Below are 20,901 nucleotides of genomic sequence, written 5' to 3' on the forward strand. Positions count from 1 at the left end.
CAGGTGATACACAGAGATGAAACAAATCCTCCTACATAAGTTGTACCTGTTTATTTGCAGCCATTTGTCCTGTATATCCTTGTAAATCTCAGAGATGAAGATTTTTCACAGACTCACAAAGCAGGGGGCGGGGAGGTACAGTTACACACTGTACAAGAGATCTCAGAGCTGACTGGAGGGAAAGGACATGCCCTCCTTCACACAGCACACAGGAACAGAGCTGAGGCTGTCAATCACAGGCTGTGTGCTGGAGATCCCTCTCCTATTACCTTTTTAGCTCTTGGTTTCAAGAATCAAATGTGACTCATACTGATAGCAGCGGAACTAGACAGCAGAGAGAAATGACACTTAGTGCTCTGGAGAGAGGCAAGTAAACACTATAGAGTGCTATGCTTTGCTCAGATTTCATGTCTAAGGCAGGGGCAGACTGACCATTTGGAAACTTGGGCACTGCCCGAGGGCCCGGGGTCAGTAGGGGAACCCATGGGATGCCCCTGGTACCTTTTTCATAGGCTTTTTTGAGTATGGGCAGGGACACAGGGGCCCCATGATCCCCTATTGCCCGGGGGCCCCATGAGTTGTCATTCCGCCCCTGGTCTGAGGTTTACATCCACTTTAAGCTACAAAGCGTAGACATTCTTTGGTTTTTGTGTGCATTTCCCCTCATTAGGAGCAGTGACCCAGAGAGATATGTACAAAAAAGTTTTTATTAAACAGCACATGTGGAGTTACAGGTTCTATCCTCTATTTTGTTCCTTTTTCCACCTTGGATACAAATTGCTGGACGTCACGGGCGAGCAGTTCGGGCTCCTCAAAGGCAGCAAAGTGCCCTCCGCGGGGCATGTAGTTGTAGGTGACAATGTTCTTGTGTCTTTCTTTGGCCCATACCTTGGGGGTGTGCATCAGCTCACATGGGAAGGCGGCAATGCCGGTGGGAACATACACAGGGGTCCTGCAATACAAAAGACATCAGTGTCACATGGTACAAAAAATTCACCATAGAAAAACAGGGGTCCTAAAACCCAACTGAATTCTCAGACATGCCCCCTGCTGAATCAGAACCAGAGCATTAGATTTCCTGACTGCAGAGCTATCAGTCGGAATTAGAAAGGGGAGTGACAGACCTCTGCGGGGAGACCACTGCTTCCACACAGAGAGCCCTTCTCTGCATCGTCCTGGCTGGGGAAAGGCTTTCCTACTGTATAGAAAACAATCTGTAAGATTTTTCACACCTTTTTGTTTTGGAACGTATTTAGCTGCTTTAAACTGAGTTCAGTCGGCTTTAACCATTCCCTTCTCCATCCAAAACTATGGAAAAAAAAAAGCTATGGCTTTAGATACACTTTAAAGCGGTGCTCCACCCAAAAGGGAAAGTTCTGCTTTAAGGATTGGTCCCCAGCTCCCCGTTATTGGCACCTTTGGGAAGCGGGTACCCAAAATTGACAGGAATTGATTGCAAGTTGTCCTCTCTCCTCCATCCCCGTAGTCTTCTGGGACACGTGACAGGTCCCAGAACACTACAGGACCATTCGCAAAGCGCAGAACTTCTCACGCATGCGCAGTGGACACCCGCCTGTGAAGCCGCTAGCCGGGAACACAGGGCAGCTTGTGAAACAGGCTGCGGGGAGGACACCACAGTATTGAGGGACAGGTAAGTGTCCATTTTTTAAGAGTCAGCAGCTACAATTTTGACCGGCACAAGGACAGGCTCAGGAGAGCTTGGCTTCTTTTCGCCACGCCAGTGGCTGCTGATAAAAGATGCATGCACTGTCCTGTCACCATTTGAGGAGGCCACAAGGATGGTGAGCCATGACACTGCATGCGTCAGGGACATTATCCCTCTAGTCGTCTGGAGCTCATGCTGCGTGGAATCATGGACAGGGCCCTAGAGGCAGAATAGCGGGAGGAAGAGGAGGATTTCCAGTCAGGGCCTGGATGGAGCGAAGCTAAAGGGAGGGTCATCATGACTGGGGCTCGCAGACAAGGCGGAGACGGGAGCTGGGTGGGAGTATAGGAGATGTGGGATGGTTACTTACTGGATTGGAGCAATCGGGCTGGAGGGTGGTCTTGCTAGGATGAGGAGAGGGGCTGGAATTGGTCGGGGGTTAGTCGGAGCTTGTGCCAGCACGGGTAAGGTTTCTTCACCAAAAAGGAGAGTCGTGTGGTTATTCAGGTGGGGGGTGGTTGTTTTAAGAGGTTGGCGGTAAGTACTAGCCTCGATATTCTGCATGTCCCTCAGTCATGTCCTTTCAAGGCCCCCTTTATGCAGAAACCATTCCTGCGAGGCTGCAGGACACACAGTAGGAGGAGGAAGTGGAGGAAGAGGAGGATTGCAGCAGCATGGAAGTAGAGGATCACATAGAGCAGTCTTCTAGGGGCGGTTTTCAGTTCCCAGAAACCCAGCCAGGAGTAGAACGTGGCTGGGAGGAGGTAGTTCCTGACAATATCATCCTCAGTGACCCAGAGGACTCAGAATCTCCTGCCTCCTCAAACTATCGCAAAGCCTGCGTAAGGACCCGAGGATTCGTGTTATCAAGGAGAGGGATCAATACTGGTTGGGAACCCTTCTTGATCCAAGTTACAAGGGTAAAGTTACAGAGTTCATCCAGTCTTCGCAGAGGGAGAAGAGGATGAAACATCTTGAGGACTCCTTGAGAACACCTTTCCAGACAATGAGAGGTTACCCTTTCCTGGACAACGTATTTCTGAGGCTTTGTTCTGTCAAAGGAAGAGCGGTGAAGAAGGCGGATGGCTGACGGATGCCTTTAAACAGTTCTTTATTCCTCAGTGCCCAGGGCTGTTAGGTTTAAGCACCCATCAGCAGCATCTGCATCATATGGTGCAGGATTATCTAGGGGCAAGAGCAGACTTGGAGACCTTTCCAACTGAGCATCCACTGGGTTACTGGGTCTTGAGGATGGATCACTGGCCAGAACTTGCTCAATACGCCACCGAGCTACTGGCCTGTCCTGCATCCAGCATGCTTTCCGAACGAACATTCAGTGCTGGTGGAGGTTTTATGATCGATAAAAGAGTGCGTCAGTCCAGACTCCATTGACCAACTCGCATTTATCAAAATGAATCTGTCCTGGATCAACAGCAACCATCTTGCCCCTGATGCTGATGTAACTGATTACATTTGTTAGGGATCTGGGATCCCTTGAAGACTGCCTATGCTGCCATCCTATTCCTGAATCCCGATTTTGCTAGCTTCCAACAATGTTTTTGGTTTAGGGGACCACCAACACCCAAGGCTCAATTTTTTGGCACCTGTTTTACAGGTGCATGTCATTTCAATTTTTTATAACCATTTATCTGTAATTGTTAACAATTTTTAACTGCAGGGCCCATGCCTGCACCCAGCATGAGTAACTGTGAGGGGTTAAAGTGTTCAGGCATCACCAACACCCAAGGCCCAATTTTTCTGCACCTGTTTGACAGGTGCATCTAATTTTAGTTTTTTACCATGTTTCTCTAATTAACAATTTTTAACTTCAGGGCCCATTCCTGCGCCCAGGAATACTAAATGTGAGGAGTTACAGTGTTCAGGCACCACCAACACCCAAGGCCCAATTTTTCTGCACCTGTATGACAGGTGCATATAATTAGAATTTTTTAGAGCCGGGTCCAATCCTGCACTCGTCAAGAGTAACTCTGAAGGGTTACGGTGTGAGTCCCGCTGCAGCAGGTTCTATACATTGTACAGATGTGCAACTTTGCAGGTAGTTTAACCACTTGCCCTCCTGAGGATTTACCCCCCTTAACCACTTGCCGACCGGCCGTTGCATATAAACGGCCGGACGGTGGCAGCACAGGGTCGGGTGGCCGTTTATGAACGGCCTCCCCGCACCCTGCTTGTGCGCGCTCCCTGGGAGCGCACAGCACCGCGATCCGGTGCCCGCTGTGTCCTCCGGACACAGTGAAACACCGATCGTCGGACGGGACCTCTGTACGAGGTCCTGATCATGTGATCACTGATTGGCCAATCAGTGATCACATGCAAAGTAGTAAGCAAGATGTCACTTGTGACATCATTGCTTACTACGTGTGAAATCTGTGAATGATCACAGAGGTCACATGGTACAAGGCTATTCAGAAAAGCCTTGTACCATGTGACAAGCTGTGACCAATCACAGCTCACTCAGTACTTCTCAATGAGTGCAAGAATGCAGACAGAGAGAAAGAGAAATGATTGCTTTTACATCCTATATGGGTGTAAAAGCAATCAGTGTAAAAAAAAAATAAAAAAATCTTCATCACCCCCCACAAGTAGTACAGTGTCACCATGGTGCCACTGTACTGCTAGGGTGACATTATGTAAAAAAAAAAAAAAAAAAAAAAATAATAATATAAAAAAATAAAATAAAAATGTAAAAAAAAATGTTTAAAAATTATAATTTTTGGTTATAAACTATTTTTTTTTTTTTTTTTTTACTAAAAAGATAACAGAATACATTTTGGCAAAGATTTATGATGAAATAATATTTATTTGCAAAATTTTATAAAAAAAAACACTTTTGTTAAAATTTTTGGCCTTTTTCATTTACATAGCAAAAAAAATAAAAATCCCAGCGGTGAATAAATACCACCAAAATAAAGCTTTATCTGTCTCAAAAAAATGGTAAAAAATTAATTTGGGTACAGTGTTGCATGACCGCGCAATTGTCATTCAAAGTGTGATAGCGCTGAAAGCTGAAAATTGCCCTGGACAGGAAGGGGGTAAAAGTGTCCGGTCTGGAAGTGGTTAATGACCAGACCTCTTTTTGCTACTCGGCGCTGCACTAATTCAACTGATAATTGCGCGGTCATGCAATGCTACGCCCAAACGAAATTTACGTCCTTTTTTTACACAAATAGAGCTTTCTTTCGGTGGTATTTGATCACCTGTGCGCTTTTTATTTTTCACGCTATAAACAAAAAAAGACCAAAAATTTGGAAGAAAAACTATATTTTTTACTTTCAGCTATAAAAAATATATAGTAAACTCAAAGTTGGTTATAAATTTAGGCCAAAATGTATTCTGCTCCATGTTTTTGGTAAAAAAATCCCAATAAGTGTATATTGATTGCTTTGTGTGGAAGTTATAGCGTCTACAAACTATGGTATAAATACTGCAATTTACGCCATTTTTTTTTGCTATACAGCGCTGCGCTAGTTTAATGGACAATTGCGCGGTCATGCAATACGGTACATAAATGAAATTTACATCCTTTTTTTCCCCACAAATTGAGCTTTCTTTTGGTGGTATTTGATTGCCTGTGCGGTTTTTATTTTTTGCGCTATAAAAAAGAAGGCTGACAATTTCGAGGAAAAAAAACAATATTTTGGACTTTTTGCTATAAAACATGTCCAGTAAAAAAAAATTTAAAAATCAAATTTAGTCATAAATTTCTGCCAAAATGTATTCTGCGACATGTCTTTGCTAAAAAAAAAAACCCAATACGTGTAAATTAATTGGTTTACGTGAAAGTTATAGAGTTTACAAATGGCAGGAAAGATACTCTGTTTCTAGCCTAGGTGGGTAAGGAGGAGCGGAGATCTCTGGCTGTACCTCTCCCGGCCTCTCCCAGGACAGAGGAAGTCCCCGCTCCATTCATCCATCCATCCACAAACTTCTCTCCGCCTTCCCCTGTCTGGAGACAGTCTGTACTCTATGTGTGACGACTGATCATCGGGGAGAAGGAGAACGTCCGGAAAGCATGCAGAGAATCCCTACAAAGACTCCCCCGAGGAGTTTTTTAATTCACAGCGATCCTAACATCCAGAGAGGGAGCCTCCACTAGACACAGAGGACTGCACACACCTATCCCATAAAAGGGAACTCTGGAAGATCCTGATATTGACGAATCCATCCATCCACCCATAGATGAAAGGCTTAGGATTCCTGCTATCATACCATGATGACTATTAGATGACATCAAATCATTACTAATGCGCATTTACATGCGCTTTCTGGTGAGTGCGCATTGCTTATACACTTACAGTTGTGACCAAAATTATTCAACCCCCACTGAAATTGAGTGTTTTGGCCAGTTTGACATTGCTTTTGATCATTCAGTCATCTTGCTTACATTTACATTAAAGAGGCACTTGTAGGTCAGACAAATATAACATAACAGTTATAATGAAATAACCACAAATGTCTTTTCTGTGCTCACAGCATTATCAGTTTTATTCAACCCCCAAGTGACATTCAATCTTAGTACTTAGTACAGCATCCTTTTACAGTTATAACAGCTTTTAAACGTGAAGCATAGCTTGACACAAGTGTCTTGCAGCGATCTACGGGTATCTTCGCCCATTCTTCATGGGCAAAGGCCTCCAGTTCAGTCACATTCTTAGGCTTGCGCACTGCAACTGCTTTCTTTAAGTCCCACCAGAGGTTCTCAATCGGATTTAAGTCTGGTGACTGCGATGGCCACTCCAAAATGTTCCAGCCTTTCCTCTGCAACCATGCTCTAGTGGACTTGGAGGTATGCTTGGGATCATTGTCCTGTTGAAAGGTCCAACGTCTCCCAAGCCTCAGGTGTGTGACGGACTGCATCACGTTTCCATCCAATATCTCCTGGTACTGAAGAGAATTCATGGTACCTTGCACACGCTGAAGCTTCCCTGTACCTGCAGAAGCAAAACAGCCCCAAAGCATGATTGACCCTCCACCATGCTTCACAGTAGGCAAGGTGTTCTTTTCATCATAGGCCTTGTTCTTCCTCCTCCAAACATAGCGTTGATCCATGGGCCCAAACAGTTCTAATTTTGTTTCATCAGTCCACAGAACACTATCCCACAACTTTTGTGGTTTGTCCACATGGCTTTTGGCATACTGCAGTCGACTCTTCTTATTCTTTGGAGACAGCAAGGGGGTACGCCTGGGAGTTCTGGCACGGAGGCCTTCATTACGCAGTGTGCGTCTTATTGTCTGGGCTGAAACTTCTGTACCCACATCTGACAAATCTTTTCTCAGTTCCTCAGCAGTCACACGGGGACTTCTCTCCACTCTACGCTTCAGGTAGCGCACAGCAGTCGAAGTCAGCATCTTCTTTCTGCCACGACCAGGTAGCGTTTCAACAGTGCCCTTTGCCTTGAATTTGCGAATGATGCTTCCTAAGGTGTCTCTTGGTATGTTTAACATCTTTGCAATCTTCTTATAGCCATTGCCCTTCCTGTGAAGAGAAATCACCTCTTCTCTTGTCTTCCTGGACCATTCTCTTGCCTTCACCATGTTTGTAACCACACCAGTAAATGTCTAGAAGGAGCTGAGTATCACAGTCATTTTAAAGCTGCCTAATTGGTGCTTATTATGCTTGATTGCTGCTCGGTGACATCCACAGGTGTTTTCAATACCTGATGGAAAGCACCTGTATGAACCTCTGTTCTTCAGAGTGGTAGTCTTTAAGGGGTTGAATAATTGTGGCAATGAAGAAACCACATAAGAACCATTTACTACTGTATTACATAAACAATTGATGTCATTTTAGTTGCATTTGGGTAGTTACAACGTCCTTGTAGGATTTGATTCTGAATACAATTCCAAATGTACACTATAGTCCCTAAACCCCTTTACAGCATTGGGGGTTGAATAATTTTGGTCACAACTGTAGGTCGATTGTCTATTTACCTGGCTACCGGGTGACCTATTAATTACATTACCTTGCGGATGGATTCGTCTGGAAGTCACGGGTGAAGTTTTCTTTGTAAAACCTCATGGAAGACGTGATGGAGCCTGAGACCCAATATATCATCACATTGGTGAGAAGGTCATCCAAAGAGTATTTCCTATAAAACAAACATTTATACATTATTTATCCTAAAGATTATTTTTATTTTAATTTTTTTTTTATTTTGCTCCATAGATAATTTAAACTTATGTGATGCTTCTGACCTGTCCAACCCGCCATCATCTAGTTCTCGGTAGTCTGGATTGGTCCAGGTGGAGAACTTTTCCAGGATATAGGCAGCCAGTCCAGCAGGTGAGTCATTCAAAGCAGAGCCTGGAGAGAGGAAGAACATATACAGAACATTGGACGAATGTGAGGATCTGTATGAACCATCATGTCAAACATAATAGTGTAATTAAAACTGTATGACACATCGGGTTTGTGATGGGAGTCACTTTGGGTGGGGGGCCCATGGAACATAGCTCACTTTGGAGAGGTGGGGAGACCCCTGTCTCAGCTCCCCATATCCCTCCTATGTGTAAGTCACCCTGTGCCTGTTAGGGGTACAGGGTGATCTGTCCTAATATTGGGGTGGGGATTATTGACTGTTTAATGCCATGTGGTTGCATCCCATTGTTCTATTGTGTGTCTTGCTTGGGAGCAAACTATTATGGGATGTATGTGTTTGTGTATTGGCTTGGTGGGGGGTGTTTCCAGCAGCCCTCCCTCCTGATGGGACTGTCTGCTAGTGTGTCTCTTGTTACTAAATGTAGGTTGCCCCGCCCTGTGTCACTATGCAGGGAGGGGGGGTTGTTCCCTTGAATGTATATATCTTGTATCTGTGTTAAAATAGTAGTCTGTTTCCTTGTTTTACTTCAAGCCTGGTGTCGTCTAGTCTTGCATGGTCAGCTGTGGTGTCTGTTGTCGGTGTTTGTACGGGGAAGCGGTATTATAACGGAAGTATCCAAGCGCAGTCGGGGTTCGGTTCCATTACAGGGTTGACCTACTAAACTGGAGAGTGCAAAGTCTGGTGTAGCTCTGCATAGAAACCAATCAGCTTCCATTTTTTTTTGTCAAAGCTTAGTTGAACAATGTGAAGCTGATTGGCCACTATACTCAGCTGTACCAAATTTTGCACTCTCCAGTTTTAGCAAATCAACCCCTTCATCTCAACCAGGAGTAGTGTAAGGACCTTAATGGCCCATCATGTCAACCAGGAGTAGTGTGAGGACCTGCATGATCCTGCATATCAGTCAGTGTAGTGTAAGTACCTGCATGACCCTTTGGGGTTCATTTACTAAACCAATCAACTTCAAGGTTTAAATGCCAAAGCTTAACTGAACATGCTGAGGTTAAAAGTTGATTGGCTACCATGCAGAGCTGTACCAGATACTGAGTGAACCAGTTTTAGTAAATATCCCCCACTATGTCAACCCAGGGTAGTGTGAGGCCTGTATAACCCACCATGTCAACCATAGGCAGTGTGAGAGCCTTAAGAGGCCATCACATCAACCATAAATAGAGTGAGGGCCTGTAAGAACCATCATGGTAACCAGGAGTAGTGTGCAGACCTGTATGACCCATTATGTAATTCAGGAGTAGTCTGAGGACCTGTATGATCCATCATGTTAAGCAGGAGTAGTGTAAAAACCTGCATGATCCATCATGCTAACCTGGAGTAGTGTGAGGACCTGTATGACCTACCATATCAATCAGAAGTAGTGTGAGAACCTTATGAGCCCATCGTGTCAACCCAGAGTAGTGTGAGGCCTGTATAACCCCCCATGTCAATCAGGGGCAGTGTGAGAACCTTAAGAGGCCATAACATTAACCATGAATAGTGTGAGGGCCTGTATGACCCATCATGTCAACCAGGAGCAGTGTGAGAACCTGTATGACTCATCGTGTTAACCAGGAGTAGTGTGCAAACCTGTATGACCCATCATGTTAACTAGGAGTAGTGCAAAGATCTGTATGACCCAATATGTCATTCTAGAGTAGTGTGAAGACCTGTATGATCCATCATGTTAACCAGGAGTAGTGTGAGGACCTGTATGACCTATCATGTCAATCAGCAGTAGTGTGAGAACCTTATGAGCCCATCATATCAACCAGGATAAGTGTGAGGACCTGTATGACCCACCATGTCAACCAGGGGCAGTGTGAGAACCTTAAGAGGCCATAACATCAACTATGAATAGTGTGAGGGCCTGTATGACCGATCAAGTCAACCAGGAGTAGTGTGAGGACCTGTATGATCCATCATGGTAACCAGGAGTAGTATGCAGACCTGTATGACCCATCATTTCTAATAGGAGTAGTGCGAGGACCTGTATGACTCATCATGTCGTTTAGGAGTAGTGTGAGGACCTGTATGATCCATCATGTTAACCACGAGTAGTGTGAAGGTCTTTATGATCCATCATAGTAACCAAGAGTAGTGTGACTGAACTTGCGTGAATTTGCATATGAAACCTACAACAACAGACACACTAAGTTCACTATTTTCAGGCACCATTTGTGAGGATACGACAATGTATGAGTCAATGGCCCAGTGAGAAGTAGTCTGAGATTTGGATTCGGGTGAAATTCTAATTCAACCTGAGTTTCCATAGTACAAATTTAACTGAATTTTTCCTATTTTAATTGCATTGAAGTCAACAGGTAACTAGTTTGATGATTCCTTGTGGCCCTTTGGAGGGCTGTTAGACAAGCTTTTGTCACCCAAATGGCATGGAAAGCCCACAGAGTTCTTTTGGTTGGGTAGAGTTTGTTGTTACACTTGAGGTGTTTTAGACAATAGGTGTGAAAAAAGGTATGAAAACAGCATCTTGGGAACAGTACAATGGTTACTAAAAATCCCACCTCTAAAGTACTGTGATATAAAGCATTGTCTTCTAGTAACAGAAGGCATTTCCACATCTTCACTTTCAGCACAGAACCCAAAAAAAGGAGCTCAGTTTCTGCAAATAGGAAGTAGGTGGGGTCATGCAAATCATTTCTTTTTGCCCCTTGTAGCCATTAGTACATCCAGAACCACTGGTGTAATGCACAGATATAGCCATAATTTTACAAAGCAAGTTGATCACAGTTGATCAGAGATTGTTTCTTCTTATCTATAGAAAAAGCAGCTGTCTAAAAGGAACAGCTAACTGAGGAATAAATTGCTTGCAATTTGAGGCGGTGATCGGCCTGTTATGGATCACATTGGTTATTGCTTATTTTTTTTAGTTTAGACTTATACGTTAAAATAGAGAGGTCTTTACCTACAGTATCAGGTTTGGTTGCCTGAATGTGGAGGTATCCCGACTCCCGTAGGATGGCGTACACATTCTTCTCAAAGTACGGGTAGAGGCGCTTGACATCTTCCCTTGTCATGCCCACTAACCATGGCAGATAGCGCCCAAGAAGCAATGAAATGAGCATTCCAAACCCGCCTTTACTGATGAACACCACATTCAGATGGAGTCCTTTGATTGATCTGCAAGAAAAAGAAAAATGCTTCAAACAGTTCATACTCTTACACTAAAAATTCACTGAAGATTTTACAGTGCTTGACCTAGATGTTGGGAATTTTTTTTTAACAGAGAACAGTTTGTCTGTCCATCAACTGAACAAAATCCATGGGGGGCGTGGCTGCTTTTGCTGTATTTATAAGGAAATGGAGAAGAAACCCTTTATTTGCCTCCTCCAGTCCTTCTGTCTCTGTACCATGGCACCAATGTGTTGCAATGGCACCTGTGCTTCTATTAGAATGGAGACACTGACCCTGGTAAGGTTGACTCACCATATGGATCAGCATTCATCCTGATTACATGTCTTTCCATGGCCTTTGCAAACACCCACCTTTCATCATGCGTATCTACAGTGGGGCAAAAAAGTATTTAGTCAGCCACAAATTGTGCAAGTTCTCCCACTTAAAAAGATGAGAGAGGCCTGTAATTGGCATCATAGGTAGACCTCAACTATGAGAGACAAAATGAGAAAAAAATCCAGACAATCACATTGGCTGATTTGGAAAGAATTTATTTGCAAATTATGGTGGAAAATAAGTATTTGGTCAATATCAAAAGTTCATGTCAATACTTTGTTATATATCCTTTGTTAGCAATGACAGAGGTCAAACAATTCCTGTAAGTCTTCACAAGGTTGGCACACACTGTTGCTGGTATGTTGGCCCATCCTCCATGCAGATCTCCTCTAGAGCAGTGATGTGTTGGGGCTGTCACTGGGCAACACAGACTTTAAACTCCCTCCAAAGGTTTTCTATGGGGTTGAGATCTGGAGACTGGCTAGGCCACTCCAGGACCTTGAAATGCTTCTCATGAAGCCATTCCTTCGTTGCCCGGGTGGTATGTTTGGGATCATTGTCATGTTGGAAGACCCAGCCACGTTTCATCTTCAATGCCCTTGCTGATGGAAGGAGGTTTGCACTCAAAATCTCACGATACATGGCCCCATTCATTCTGTCCTGTACATGGATCAGTCATCCTGGTCCCTTTGCGGAGAAACAGCCCCAAAGCATGATGTTGCCACCCCCATGCTTCACAGTAGGTATGGTGTTCTTTGGATGCAACTCAGCATTCTCTCTCCTCCAAACACGACGAGCTGTGTTTCTACCAAACAGTTCTATTTTGGTTTCATCTGACCATATGACATTCTCCCAATCCTCTTCTGGATCATCCAAATGCTCTCTAGCAAACTTCAGACGGGCCCCGGACAAGTACTGGCTTAAGCAGGGGGACACGTCTGGCACTGCAGGATCTGAGTCCCTGGCGGCGTAGTGTGTTACTGATGGTAGCCTTTGTTACGTTGGTCCCAGCTCTCTGCAGGTCATTCACTAGGTCCCCCCGTGTGGTGCTGGGATTTTTGCTCACCGTTCTTGTGATCATTTTGACCCCACGGGGTGAGATCTTGTGTGGAGCCCCAGATCAAGGGAGATTATCAGTGGTCTTGTATGTCTTCCACAGTTGATTTGTTCACACCAAGCTGCTTGCCTATTGCAGATTCAGTCTTCCCAGCCGGCTGCAGGTCTACAATTTTGTTTCTGGTGTCCTTCGACAGCTCTTTGGTCTTCACCATAGTGGAGTTTGGAGTGTGACTGTTTGAGGTTGTGGACAGGTGTCTTTTATACTGATAACAAGTTCAAACAGGTGCCATTGATACAGGTAATGAGTGCAGGACAGAGGAGCCTCTTAAAGAAGAAGGTACAGGTCTGTGAGAGACAGAAATCTTGCTTGTTTGTAGGTGGCCAAATACTTATTTTCCACCATAATTTGCAAATAAATTCTTTCCAAATCAGCCAATGTGATTGTCTGGATTTTTTTTCTCATTTTGTCTCTCATAGTTGAGGTCTACCTATGATGCCAATTACAGGCCTCTCTCATCTTTTTAAGTGGGAGAACTTGCACAATTGGTGGCTGACTAAATACTTTTTTGCCCCACTGTATAACTTTGGTAAACTGTCTTCAGTCCACAGCCATTGGTCGCCACCATGAACAGGCTCATTGGTTGAGATTATCACTCAAGACAAAGATTCCAAGGCTTTGCTTCCCAGAGGCGGTCCTTATGGTTGGTGTCAACCGGTGCGGTAACACGTGGTGTCACCCCTCCAGAGAGGAAGGAGTGGTGCCGGTGCAGCAGTAAAATGAGTATCTCTTGAAGCAACTGCGCATGTGCCGGTTTCAGGCCGAAGAAGCCAATCTCCGACTTTAGCACAGAGCCGGTGATCGGCTTTTTCAGTCTGAAACCAGCACATGCGCAGTTGCTTCAGGGGATACTCATTTTACCGCTACACCGGGGCAGGGCAGCTGTCACTGTGCCGGCATCCTGCTCCTGCACCCCCTGTGATGGTGTCACCCGCTGCGGCCCACACCCTCTTAGGGACACCACTGTTCCCTCCTATAATTACATCAGATTAGTGGCAGGACATTTGCAACACTAATTTCACTCTAGAAACATTGCCCTTCTATACCAGGGCACAATCATACCTTTGATAACTTTCCACTCTTGTAACATAAAGAGGGAGGTCAGGGTACACCATAATAAAATATTTGCACTAGACCCCTTGTAATTTAGGACTGATGCTTCTCCAAGTCTGTATTTAGGCTCCTTTGATCCAGATCACGTATCCCGAGACTCAGATGAAAATGTGCTATTTATCTCACAATTTCTAAAACTATAACCAGGCTCTGATTATAAAGAACTATAAAACATATAGGACTTGATTTACTAAAGGCAAATAGGCTGTGCACTTTGCAAGTACAGTTGCTCCAGAGCTTAGTAAAAGAGGTAAAGCTTCACTTTGCAAAGAATACCCAATCAAATGCAAGGAAAATAAAAAAACAGCATTTTTGCTTGCACGTGATTGGATGATGGCAGTCAACAGAGCTTCTGCGTGTAGGCAGGTGCAGTTCACGTTCTCCACTGTAGATGGTGCTCAATCTGAGTGGAGCTGGAGAGGAAGTCAACTGAAACATAGCTTTTCTATGGGTAGCTGGGTCAATGGAGCAGCATTCCGGTTGGCAGCCATGTGACCCTCTGTGGCCATGTTGGGTCAGTAGGGTCTATATAAAGTCCCTGCCCATGGGTTTTGGCGTGCTTTTTGCAAATGGCTAGTGTAGGGAGAGATACTCCGCTTGTTAGGGAAAGCACTAAGCGGTGGGGAAAGGTTCCAGGTGAGAAGAAACAGGGTAGGGTCTCACTAACCTGAAAAGAAGCCTTCCCGCTTAGCGGAGAGGAAAGCAAGGGGAACATAGCTTCTCTATAGGTTCCTGGGTCAATGGAGCAGCATTCCAGTTGGCTACACTGCAGCCATGTGACCTTCTGTGGCCATGTTGGGTCAGTAGGGTCTATATAAAGTCCCTGCCCATGGGTTTTGGCGTGCTTTTTGCAAATGGCTAGTTTACGGAGAGAGACTCCGCTTGCACTAAGCGGTAGGGAAAGGTTCCAGGTGAGAAGAAACAGGCTAGGGACTCCCTAACCTGAAAAGAAGCCTTCACGCTTAGCGGAGAGGAAATCAAGGGGAACATAGCTTCTCTATGGGTTCCTGGGTCAATGGAGCAGCATTCCGGTTGGCTACACTGCAGCCATGTGACCCTCTGTGGCCATGTTGTGTCAGTAGGGTCTATATAAAGTCCTTGCCCCTGGGTTTTGGTGTGTTTTTTGCAAATAGCTAGTGTAGGGAGAGAGACTCTACTTGGTAGGGAAAGCACTCAGCGGCAGGGAAAGGTTCCAGGCGAGAAGAAACAGGCTAGGGACTCATTAACCTGAAAAGAAATCTTCCCGCTTAGGACTGGACCGGTCAGGTTGTATTTCCACTTCTGAGAGAGATGCTGTCGGCATCTCTCCTCTGCCACATCTTGAACTGCACTGAACTGAGTTATGTCTCTAAGCAGCGCCCTCCCGCTAGGTTGTTTGCATCCTTGGCATTCTGCTTAATACAAATTTCAGGTTTATTGCAAGCGGACTCTGTGTGTTCTCTGCTCCCCACATGCTCATTTACTAAGCTCTGGAGCAACTGCACTTTGCAAAGTGCACAGTCTATTTGCCTTTAGTAAATCCACCCCATAATCTACAGATTTATATAAGAACGAAGAAGGAGAGCCTAATCTCTAACAAGTTCTGGAAGTATAACTAGGTTTTGAAGATGAAAAACTATAGAACATATGATCTCTCAGGATTTATATAAGAACCTAGATGAAGGAGAGCTTTACATCTCACAAGTTGTAGAGCTATAACTAGACTCTGATATTGAGAAAACTAGAGAACATATGGTCTCCAGATTAATTTCAGAATCTAAAGGATGCCTTTTAATTTCCAAGTTCCACAACCAGTCTCTGATGATGATGATGAGCTAAATAACATATAAGGGGAGATTAACTAAAACTGGAGCACTCAGAATCTGGTGCAGCTGTGCGTGGCAGCCAATCAGCTTCTATGCTTTATAGCCAAAGCTTTATTCAACAAGCTGAAGTTAGAAGCTGATTGGCTACCATGCACAGCTGCACCAGATACTGAGTGTACCATTTTGAATAAATCTCCCCCATAATCTCCAGATTTTTATAAGAATCTAGATGAAGGAGTGCTTTATATCTAACGTTCTGGAACTATAACTAGGCTCTGATGAAGAAGAACTATAGAACATTTGGTCTCCTGATTTATAGAAGAGCCCATGTGAAGGAAAGCTTTTTATTTACAAGTTCTAGATCACAAAATCAGGCTCTAATGATAAAGAACTGTAGAACTATTGGTCTCCTGATTTATAGAAGAGCCCACGTGAAGGAGAGCATTTTATTTACAAGTTCTAGATCACAAAATCAGGCTCTAATGATAAAGAACTATAGAACATTTGGTCTCCTGATTTATAGAAGAGCCCATGTGAAGGAGAGCTTTTTATTTACAAGTTCTAGATCCAAAAACCAGGCACTGATGATGAAGAATTATAGTACATATCATCTCCAGATTTAAAAAACCTAGATGAAGGACGGGTATATCGTTCAAACATTCTAGAGATATAACTAAACTTCGATGATGAAGAACCAGGGGCGGACTGACCATTTGGAAACTCGGGCACTGCCTGAGTGCCCGGGGGCAGTAGGGGGCCCCATGAAATGCCCCTGGTACCTTTTTCATAGGTTTTTTTGAGTTTGACCAAGGACACAGGGGCCCCATTATCCCCTACTGCCCGGGGGCCCCATGAGTTGTCAGTCCGCCCCTGTGAAGAACTATAGATCATATGATCTTCAGGTAAGAGCCCATGTGACAGAGAGCTTTATACTTAGCAAGTTCTAGAACTATAACCAGTGCACTTACTCTGGTTTCATCTGGGACATGATGGTGGTGATGAGGCTTCCCCAGTCTCCTCCTTGCAGATAGAACTGACTAAATCCCAGTCTCAGCATCAACTTGTAGAAGATACGTGCCGCAGAAATGCCGTTAAAGCCTGTGCAGAGAAATATGAGGTATACAGATGTGCTTTCCTGCAATTCCCCCAATCACCCTCCAACATTTTATTTAGAAACAAGCTTTAGACGGCTGTATGGATTTGATATCTGGACCTGGATCTGCTTCAATCTACGATTCCTGATAACACAGACCTCATCTTTACCGAGAGAGGGAACTCACCCTTCTTATGTGGTGCCTCTGAAAAGCCATATCCAGGAATAGAGGGACAGATGACCTCAAAGGTGAAGCTGGGATCCAGGCCGTGCTTTCCTGGCTCGGTCAGAAGCGGAATAATCCGATAGAATTCATAGAATGAACCCGGCCAGCCATGAACCATCAGCAGAGGGATGGCTTTCTGTCCAGCGGGGAGGTTTGGAGGCTTGACATGGATGAAGTGAATGTTCAGACCTGCAAAGGGCACATAAAATTACATGAAACAGAGGTGCAATCAGAAAATAGTACTGATGCAAATGGTGGAGCATGAGGTCACCAGCATCCCTTAGTGTAGACTTGTCCAATCTGTACACTTTATTCTTTATCGTCTGTATACAGTAAAAAAATTAAAAATGACTTTTTTGCTATAAGTTAAAAATGCCATTCTGACCTCCATCATGTCATGTACAGCCTAAGCAAGGATGACATGATCATGTGGCTACCAGGAGCATTGTGGGTGTTTTATATCATTAGAGTCTATTGTTTTCTTTTACCAGTCAGGAAACCTATATCTACATTTATTTATTGCTGTATATGTAGGCAGGTAACCCATTGCAGTTTAGTTAGGTGCTGTGCCGGACAGGAGGGTTAGAGCTAACTCTGTTCCCGGGTTTTTCTTGGCGGGTTTCTTGGGTCCAACCCACTAATCCTGTGGCAGTAAAAAAGGGACAGGGGTCTGGATCCCTGACCTTGCTTGCTGTGCTGCACTGATGATGCCATCACCAGAGCCCGTCCTGCAGTCTGCTGTGCTGTTTCATGCCAAGTCCAGATATTGATAAGATCGCCTGGTACTGGAAGCCTACCGCCATGTAACGGGAATTACTGGGACCTGCCGTCCGACCTGAAGTACATCAGTTTCTGGATACTTTCAATCTGTACTTTACCCCTGCACTGGGGCAGCCGCCAGCCTAGTTAGGCATTAGGGACAGTAGGAAAAGACTGTGCACTTTATTTTGTTATGCTGAGAGTTTTCAGTAAAACTTTTAAAACTTTCTCCTTGCCCGGTCTGAAGTTACTAAAGAGGTGTAATGCAAGTAACCGGAACACATATCGTTTCCAGTCTGGGTCAGAAGCACATTGGGAAGAAGACAACAGCACAAGAGTTAACATAATAAAGAGTACAGCAAGTTGTACAGCAAGGGTAACGAAGGTCTAGCGAGCAGCCTGTCGTGAAGCATGTATCTGTGATCGGTGGAACAGCCACTTCCAGCGAGGGAGTTGTTGTCGTTGTGTTGGGCACAGTTACGGAAGAGAGAGAGTTAAGTGAGTGCATGCATGGAGCCAATGCTAGGTGCACGGCAGGATTCCATTCTGTTACTGGGATCAAGGTAACAGAGATGTACTGGACAGTTGGAGTGGGCATAGGCTCAGCATGCCCCTCCTAAATTCGTCATTAGTGGTGTACGTTGACACGAGGAAGGAGAGAGTTAATTGGAGTCTCATTTATTGTTCGTTGGAGTTGGAGGTCTGCCTTAAGGTTGAGTTGTCCCTGAAAGTGGCATGGGTGAGCATGGCACAGTATAGGCTCCCCATGCATAAGGCAAGTGACTGTGGTCAAGGTGGCCAGTGTAGCCCAGAGAAACCCACCCCAGGGTAGACCTCTCATGTGACTTAAAATTGGCCCCCAATAAGGAGGGAAACATGGAGGAAGTACCACCCACTTACTACCCTACCCCTTACATATACAGGATATGTCCTTCTTTGTTCACTTTTATGTATTAACCTTTTCTAGTGAGCCCATGGCTCTTCCATTTATAAAGCACAAAGGTTGAAGTCATATTTTCAGCCACTTTTCTACATTTCTTTATCTTCACAACTTTAGAAGAACATGTTCTTTTATATTAATAATGGTGATAAGAACACACCTTCAATGTTGGTGGTGTAGTGGGGGTATTTGTTGATGATCTCCACCTGTTTGCCCCAATCAAACGTGTTCCTCCAGTATGAGACCACCTTCTTCAATGTTACACTATTCATCCCATAATGGAACTGGGAGTCCTCCAGTGGGGAAAAGTAGCGAGTGCGGTCCAGACGATCATGAAAGTCCTGGAATAAGATAAAAAAACAAAAATCAGCATTCATGTGTAGCACTATCCCCGTAAGGGCCGCTGGATTTGATTGGGTCCCACTATGCTCTGCAAGGCCAGGCAACACACATTTCCCACTCTTTGCACACTGGAGTCAGTGAACAGTCCTTGAGTTTGGTTTTGTGATTTTATTGAGGGGTTAAACTTGGATAGGGTCTAGGGGTATATTGGATGCCCGAGGAACTGCAGGACTTGAGGACAACTCCTTAGCAACTATGTACAAAGATTCAGATTACCAACAGTCCCTGCTTGAAGAGCACTAAAGGCTCTTAGGTGTACCTCTCAGACCCCAGATGATTCCTTCTCTTCACCCATCTGCCTGAGGGTATCCCTGAGTGATGGGGCCCAGGAGCTGCTAATTGAACAGTCCCAGATGAGAAGCTAGTTTGGTATTGCACCTGATCACCCTCTCCCCTTATCTGGCCCAGGGGTGTAGGAGTACTCACACTGTCCTCTCCTGTTAGCTTAGTGGGTTGGTGATTGCCTTCAAGCCTTACACTGGGCTGGCTCCTTCCCTGCTATACAGGTTGTCCTCTCCAAGAGACGTTGAGGCGGTGGAGATCCTCTTTTCCAGTTACCTGCTTGTAGGTAGGCTCCCCTCTCTGGGGCCCCCTCCCAGGCTCCGCACTCCAGCCTTCCTCTATCTATCTTCCACCTGACACTGCACACTTCCCCCCAGGCTCTGCCACATTTGAGGGTCGCCCTGGTCACCATGCCAAGCCTCCTGCCAGGGGATTGGCCAAGGTCCCTCAAACTTGCAGATCTGGGCCTCCTCCACTTCTCCACCCCTCTACCAGAAAGCTCTCAGGTTTCTGGAAAGGTGGGAGGGCTCCAGAAGCCATGATCTGTTAGAGCCTCCCAGCTTGTCCTGAGGTAACCTCACTACCTCACTCCCCAGGCTCACTCATCCCCAGGCTGCTACTCAGCCTCTATCTAACAAAAACTACCTAACTAACCTGAAGGGCATTGCACATGTACTTAATTTTTTTATTTTTGTAGATCTTTCTCACCTCCTTGAAATTCTCCTAACTTTTCCAGCATTACAGTTTAGGAGGATGGTGGTACACTGCAGTACCAGAGCACCGTCTAACACTAGAATGTAAATTAATTATTGCCTCATGATTGAATCCTCTGCACCACTCTGATAGACAAACAATCCATGATCACAAGCTTGCTTTATGTATCCAAGAGCGCATGCTGATTGTCAGTGGTTTCATCTCTCAGTATTTTATAGTAAATAGTTTGCCTAGTATGTTTGCTAAAGAGACAAGTGATTTAATCATTTTGCTGCCAGTCATTTTTATGTTTTAAGTTTTAAAAAAATCTTTTTAGGCCGGAAGATTACTTAAAGCCCCCAAAACATTATATAGATGTTGCACCCTCCTAGAGTAGTGTAGGCTGCTAGGTCAATGTAGTTAGCTCCAATGTAATCAGAGGAGCAGGGGTTAATTAATTAGGGCTGCCCAGTGTCTCACAGGCTGCTGCTCTGTTACTTCCTCCTGTCTTCTAGAGGATTCTAGAGTCATAGTGGGGGGAGAACAGGACATGCAGGAACTCCAGCCAATCCCTGGGAAGGTGTGCCCAGTCGGTGGTGAGACGGCTCATAAATAGTCTGAGGCCCAGGGGCAGTGCTAGACTATTTTGCACCCTAGGCAAGACCAGCTACTCACCCCTCCCCCCACCAAACATAGTAAAAAAAAAAAAGTATATAATAATGAATCAACAAACCATGAAACTGCAAAATGTCTTTTAATTTGCAAAAACAAGTGCCATAAGATGCCACCAGCACCAATATTAACGACAAAATCAGTGTCACGGACAGACTGTATCTGTGGCTGGCAGTGGCAGGGTGACAGTTGCAGTGAGTGGAGGATGATGGATCCACACTCTGACAGATCCCAGGCTGGAACCCCCCAGGCAATGGGGAGAGATAAAACTCTGTTATAGCAGGCAGCCCGGCCCACACACACCTGAACTGACCGATCCCACACAGTGAC

General features: G+C 44.9%; 1 protein-coding gene across 1 annotated transcript in view; it reads right to left on the bottom strand.

The window, feature by feature from the left end:
* Window positions 1-689: 689 nt before the first annotated feature.
* The window catches only part of LOC149437761 (epoxide hydrolase 1-like), a 31,705-nt gene continuing 11,493 nt past the window's right edge, over window positions 690-20,901 (bottom strand). The window contains exons 3-9 of the mRNA XM_089660649.1: window positions 18,683-18,863; window positions 16,785-17,012; window positions 16,473-16,602; window positions 10,925-11,139; window positions 7,883-7,991; window positions 7,651-7,776; window positions 690-952 (exon numbers count right to left, since the gene is read on the bottom strand). Of these exons, the coding sequence (XP_089516775.1) occupies window positions 745-952; window positions 7,651-7,776; window positions 7,883-7,991; window positions 10,925-11,139; window positions 16,473-16,602; window positions 16,785-17,012; window positions 18,683-18,863 (1,197 nt within the window). The 3' untranslated portion in view covers window positions 690-744. The remainder of the gene's footprint in view (window positions 953-7,650; window positions 7,777-7,882; window positions 7,992-10,924; window positions 11,140-16,472; window positions 16,603-16,784; window positions 17,013-18,682; window positions 18,864-20,901) is intronic.

The sequence above is a fragment of the Staurois parvus genome, unplaced genomic scaffold, assembly GCF_062004578.1.
Source record: "Staurois parvus isolate SC_StPar_1 unplaced genomic scaffold, SC_StPar_1.0 ptg001257l, whole genome shotgun sequence".
NCBI classification, from domain to species: domain Eukaryota; kingdom Metazoa; phylum Chordata; class Amphibia; order Anura; family Ranidae; genus Staurois; species Staurois parvus.